Source organism: Anomalospiza imberbis, unplaced genomic scaffold (assembly GCF_031753505.1).
Source record: "Anomalospiza imberbis isolate Cuckoo-Finch-1a 21T00152 unplaced genomic scaffold, ASM3175350v1 scaffold_127, whole genome shotgun sequence".
Lineage (NCBI taxonomy): Eukaryota > Metazoa > Chordata > Aves > Passeriformes > Viduidae > Anomalospiza > Anomalospiza imberbis.
In genome coordinates, this window is record NW_027099667.1 from 170,161 (window position 1) to 176,022 (window position 5,862).

Sequence of the window (5,862 nt, forward strand, 5' to 3'; positions counted from 1 at the left end):
CAGGGAAGCGGGGGATGGAATACGAGAACTGGGAAAGGAAATCGGTTAAATATTGTGCAACTAAAATTTAAATTTAAGTGATCGTCAAATATACCCTCAATTATCACCAAACATCGCAAAGTAAATGATTTTCAATAATCCCTATACGATCACTGGATATCACTAATAAGGTATCAAACGTACATTGAGACAAAAAACAGGAGTCCATGGGAAAGGTTAAAGTCTAGGGGACGTTCTTCCAGAGCATAGACCCAAGAAGTCCCCTAGCAGGCCCACAGGCCTCCACACTGGCTCACGCAGATCCAAACTGCACCAGTTTTCACTCCCTCATGTAGGCCTTAGTTCCCGTGGCAGAACTCGCCTTCCCACTGGACACTCACCTGTGCCTGAGCCTGTGGAGAAGCCAGGCTCCCTCCCCCTCTGCCCACAGCAACACAGACACTCCCAACCTTTCCCAAGAGCTGCAGCGCAACCACAGCCACAGTGGCAACCCCAGCAGTGACACCACTGCTCTGCTCCGTTTTGCCCCACTCTGCTCCTCTAGTCACAGCTGCAAGCCTGTCTCTCCACAACAGGTTGTGCCTGGCGGCAACAAAGCCACAAGACTTCTGCCCGCTTCCAATCCATGCCACAAACCCCATCTATGGCTCTTCCCACATTTAAGAAACACCTGACCATTCCGAAGCAAATTTAGACCTTAATGTCAGGGTGAGAACAAAGGGAAGCTTCCAACACAGTGAAGGTTTTATTTATTATCCTATTTATTTCCACTATCAGTCTAAACAAACTACAAACTACGAGCTAGAAACTAGGAACTAGGAACTAGAATAAACAACTATGGCCTCTTCCAGGGCTAGTATCTCCTCTCGGCCATAAACTGCTGCGTTGCCACGATCAGAGGTGTCAGGCTGGAGGTCGGCTCGGCGGAGGTTACAAACGGATGCTGCCCAAAGAGAAAAAGAAGAAATTAATTTCTACTTACCTCACAGGCTGAAACAGGCTTTCTCTGGCAACAAGAAAGATACAGAAAGGAGGGCATTCTGTGCACCTCTGTCTCCACATCCAGGACCTTGCTACATGGGGCCAACATGGCTCCCAATCCCACAAATCCATTAATTCAGATGTCTTCAGCTGAAGGAGATTTGGTCTAGGTGACCTTGAAAGGCTCCTTCCAACCCATCCTAGGCCAGGATTCTCCTCTCTTTTCCTTTGAAAAGCCCCCCAGACTGGAGATTCTTAGGAGCGGGGCCCATCCGAGGCCTTGGACTTGAGCAGATGAGGAGCCCCTGGCAGTGGGTGGCTGGCGCATCCGGCAGCCGCTTTGCCTTTTACCTGCAGAAGTTCCTGGGCAGACCAGCGCCTGTCCTCGTCCGTCTCCAGGCAGCAGTGCAGAAAGTCTCGCAACCAAGCGGACTGTTGCCTGGGGTTCTGCAGCTTCGGGCTGCCCCTGGTGCTTATCAGCTGTTGAACCTAGAGCAGAAGGAAATGCCACGCTCTACCTGCCTCTTTCACACCCCAAACTGCTCACACAGACCCCACCGGACAAGCTCCGCTCTCCAGTGGCTCTTTACTCCCTGCCCGAGGGTGGCAGATACCTTTCCTGCCCCTACTAAAAGAACCCAAAGCCCGAGGCAGCCATAGCCAGTCCAATATGCAAAGGCTCTTGCCTTGGCCCCTGATTTCATTGGCTGATGGAATTAGGAGCAACTCCATCAGCAAAAGCACCCTTTGCTTCTCTGAGCACTGACACCAGCTCTACAGGCGATGCGGAAGACAGACTTTTATCTAACTCTACTATTTCCAAGGATTATTCCATCAAATGCAGCTCAGCACTGCTCACTGCTCCCTTAGGCAAAGCTTCCATCAAGCAAAAGGCATCGTGAGGTTTTGGTGCAGTTCGTGATCAAATGCCAAGGGGATAATCTGGACAAGAAGCACGAGAGACTATGCAGCCTGGAACCCGTCATTTTCAGCTGCTAGCAAGCTTCCCAAGCAGAAGAATGGGAGCAGATTTTGTCCGAGTGACAGCAGTATCTGAGAGTAGTTGCAGCGTACCGTGCGGGAGGTCATCATCAGGTAAGGAGGCGCTCCTTCCACCATCTCCATCCCCACAATGCCAAAGGACCAGATGTCCACTTTGGGGCCATAGGGCTTCCTGCTGAAAATTTCTGGCGCCATCCAGTAAGTTGTCCCAACAGCCGATCTCCGTTTGCTCTGCTCAGCGGTGAGCTGAGCAGAAAGGCCAAAGTCAGCTGAGGAGAAAAAAACCATTCTGATCAAGCCAGCGTGAATTAGGGAAGCCAACAAAAGAATTCCCCACGGTACCAATGTCCAAGAAGGCAGTGTGGAATCCCAGCTGCAAAGGGGCCCTGCTGCCATTCCTCAGGCCTGCAGCCGAGGAAATACGGAATTGGCCACTTAGCAAAAGCCCCCAGTTTCAGGCAGTGGCTTTTAGTCCCCTGAAGCTATTAGACTGCAACTGCCTTGCTTGGGAAGGATCACACACAAGCCAAAGGCACCCCCTACCCCTTCTTCCCAGCAACACCTCCCTGCGCCTTGTGGCTGTGCTCTGCGCTCACAGCAGGGCAGCCTGCACTGCCACGGGCATCAGGGAACCGGCAGTCACCCAAAGGCAGCCCCACACCGCAGCCCGCCACGGCTGAGCCTGGCCAACAACACCCACCCAACTTGACAGATCCGTCCAAGCCCAGGAGAATGTTGTGGCTTTTGACGTCTCGGTGGATCACTTGCTTGGAGTGAAGGAAATCCAGGCCTTGCAGGCACTGAGAGAGGAAAAAGCAACACGAGCCTAAGTGGATTTCGTCCCACAAGCAGGGAAGTGGCACATCTGACTTCCTGGGGGATGGTGAGCCATGGCAAGACAGGCTGCTGGCAAAGGCAGCAGAGCCTGCTGCTCCAACACGAGGACAGCAGTGCTTTTCTAAGTGCGGGTGTGTTTGCTTTTGAAAGAGAAAGGGCAATTGTTCCTCTGGCCAGTGCCCTGCAAACACAGACTCAAGAAGCACTGCTGCCGTGGCTGTACTCTCTCCAGCCAGACAACAGTGGCTGCTTTTGCCAACACCACGTTGGCTGCCAGGCTCTCCTTTCAGGCTGAGCTCTGTGAGAGTCCTGCGAGTATCTCTTTGTCTTTGCCACTTGCTTGACATGGTGCCAGCAGCACCTTTGCTCTTAGGAAGGAATGCGGAAGGAATGGGAAGGAACGCAGCGCACACAGGCTCCAGGCAAGTGTTTAGAGAGGCAAAGACAAACACACTAGAAGAAGGGCAGGGACACTGGCAGGCACTTCCGATGCTCTTGCTACTGCCAGTTATAAGAGAAAGGCAGATAGGAAGCTCGGAAGGTGAAATCTCTCCTCTCCTTATCACCCATTTGGAAGGACCATCCCGACCAAGCCGTGGGAAGCACAAGCGCCATCCCTTACCTCCCGAGAGACAGCTGCTATCTCTCCTTCTGCCATACGAATCTCCCTAATGACATCGTGTAAAGAACCTCCGTCCATGTACTCCATCACCAGCCAGACTTCCTCGTCCACCAGGTAGCTGAAGGGAGGAAACAACAGCCTGGAGATGAATGCGTGCACTTCCTGATGGATTCTCCTTCCCGTGTCTCTCTCAGAAGAAGACAGGAGGAAGTCAATAATCATTCGCTATGCTCTCCAGGGCTTGAACTCAATCTACAGTGTTTTGTCAGCACATAAGACCCGTGGGAAAAAAAATCAAATGCCAAACCAAACAAAACAATGTGGAGAGAGGACAGGAACTTTGAGGCTGTTGGCTCAAGAAAGACAGGGCCAAGTCCGCTCTTTGAAAGCACACGTCAAACTAGGTATGCCAGCAAAGATTAATGCAGCCCCAATGCAATCTCCTCCCAAGACACTGTCGATCAGTCCAGAAACAGGAATTAACAGCTCCATCCTCTGTCAGCTCCATCCTCTGCCAGCGGTTGAACTGCTGCCTTGCAGGATGTGGATGACCTTTCATGGCAGAACAGCAGAACCACTCACCTGTCTAGAAAGGTCACAAGATTGGCGTTCTTATTGCCACGCATGACCTGGATTTCATTCAGGCACAGTTCACTGCTGCTCTCTTCCAGGAGACTAATTTTCTTTATGGCCACCTACAACGACATGGAAAACCGTGAACCAAAGTCTGTGGCGCAGGACCACAAGGGGAAGACGGAGACAGTGATTATGGGATGATGGAGCTGGGCTGGGCCAAACCGCCTTGTGGCTGGACATCAGACCGCTTGCTTGGGCACCTCCCAGGACAAAGAGCCAGATACCCTTTGCCTTGTAAACCTGGGAGAAACATGGTCTAAGCTCTCCACCGCAAAGCTCTAACAACACAGGCTGTGCCCACAGTCTTCCCCCAGGGCCTTACTTTATCATCCCCATTTTCATTCACACACCCCTTGCAAGCAGGAAGCCATTTTGTGCCGGTAAGAATGGAGCAAAACTGCTGGGAAACCTTTGGCACTTCTAGGGGGCTTGATCATTACTCCAGCAACCACTGGCATTCTCCATTGCACAAGAACAAAGCAAACCCTTGCAGACATGACAGATAAAATGCCGTCCTAAAACAGCACTGCAGAAGCTGTGGCGCTGCTTGACGCTTACCTCTTCTCCTGTGGCAGTCTCCACTGCCATGCACACCGTGCCAAAACCCCTAGAAACAAAAGAGCAGCAGAGAAAGAAGAAGTCCTTTAGTCCCTGCAAGTGCAGGACACCGCGGTCCAACCGCGGAAAAAAAGTCCCGGGGCAAACAGTAAATGGAACACGACAGATTCTCGTCTGGGTCTTTTCTCCCTTTTCTCTTTCTGTATCTGTGCATGTGTGGGATTTTTCCAGGCACATGCCGGTTCGGCCTTCTCACACCTCTCCTTGGAGTCTATCTGCCAAATTCAAGCACCACCACTCAGGCCTTCTGAGAAGTCTGAAGCCATGTAAGAGCCATTGGAGGAAAGCCTCCAGACACAGATCCTTTCTCCAGCTTCCAAGGAAAATAGTGTCCAGCCACCGCCTGCAGCCACAGCTGGAGCAGGCAAAGGCTTCCACTGTTGCGCACACAAATGGAGAAGTACTCAAAATAGAGGATCCTTAGACGGCTGTGTTCTGGGTCCAGAGCCATTGGCAGCTGCTTCTCTTTGGTGCACCAGACACAGGAAGGGCTCTACTTTTCTGGCCACTTCAGTTATAAATGCTGACCAGTACTTAGAGATCATCAGGCATCATCTTAACGCAGTGTCTGAACAGCTTTGGAGCTTGCCTGCTGTCACTCTGGGGAGGTGTGACACCAGCAAAATGCACCGCCCCCCGCTGTGAAGAAGGAGCTGTGGCTGCACTCACCCTTTGCCAATCGTTTCCAGTTCTGTGTACTTAGCCTCAGGATCTCCCTCGCTCACCAGCATCTCTGTAAAAATCCCAAGGAAAGATGTTCACTTCAGAAGAGGTCCCACCCTGCAGCAGATCAGAAAGGCAGCCCCACTGTCTGGGACACTCTGCCCTTTCAACTCAGTCAGCCTGGAAACACCACCACCACCACAACCAAAACCACCACCACCACCACCACCACCACCACCACCACCACCTCAAAAACAACAGCAGCAAGACAAGCAGCCCTGCAGCACAGATGGCCTGCCCAAAACTAGAAGTCTACACTAAAATCTAAGCACATCGAGAAACAGTCAGAGGAGACAGGGATCGGAAAACTGCAACCAGGAGAAGTGATTGTTGTCTACAAACATTAAGGGCAGCAGGAAAAACAAAACCTTTCTGTTCTTGGCCATGAACACTCTGTGACATTCAACAAAAGCTTTCATCCTTGCAAACATCCAAGGCATCTT

The 5,862-nt window shown here is 51.6% G+C and overlaps 1 protein-coding gene across 1 annotated transcript; it reads right to left on the bottom strand.

The window, feature by feature from the left end:
• Window positions 1–813: 813 nt before the first annotated feature.
• On the bottom strand, window positions 814–5,442 carry LOC137466015 (serine/threonine-protein kinase PAK 3-like). Its single transcript, XM_068177960.1, has 8 exons — window positions 5,366–5,442; window positions 4,637–4,685; window positions 4,025–4,137; window positions 3,443–3,560; window positions 2,684–2,783; window positions 2,056–2,252; window positions 1,333–1,470; window positions 814–943 (listed from the first exon to the last, which is right to left on the bottom strand). Exons 1-8 carry the CDS (start codon window positions 5,425–5,427, stop codon window positions 854–856), a joined length of 867 nt encoding a protein of 288 aa, XP_068034061.1. The 5' UTR covers window positions 5,428–5,442; the 3' UTR covers window positions 814–853.
• Window positions 5,443–5,862: the final 420 nt, after the last annotated feature.

What these genes read in the sequence shown, in the direction of transcription:
- LOC137466015 (XM_068177960.1), bottom strand. Translation starts at nt 5,427, where the DNA reads ATGCTGGTGAGCGAGGGAGATCCTGAGGCTAAGTACACAGAACTGGAA. An exon ending in CTTGTGACCTTTCTAGACAG is followed by an intron (nt 3,561 to 4,024) that starts GTGAGTGGTTCT and finishes TCCTCCCTTCAG; the next exon opens with CTACCTGGTGGACGAGGAAG. An exon ending in TGATGATGACCTCCCGCACG is followed by an intron (nt 1,471 to 2,055) that starts GTACGCTGCAAC and finishes CTTCTGCTCTAG; the next exon opens with GTTCAACAGCTGATAAGCAC.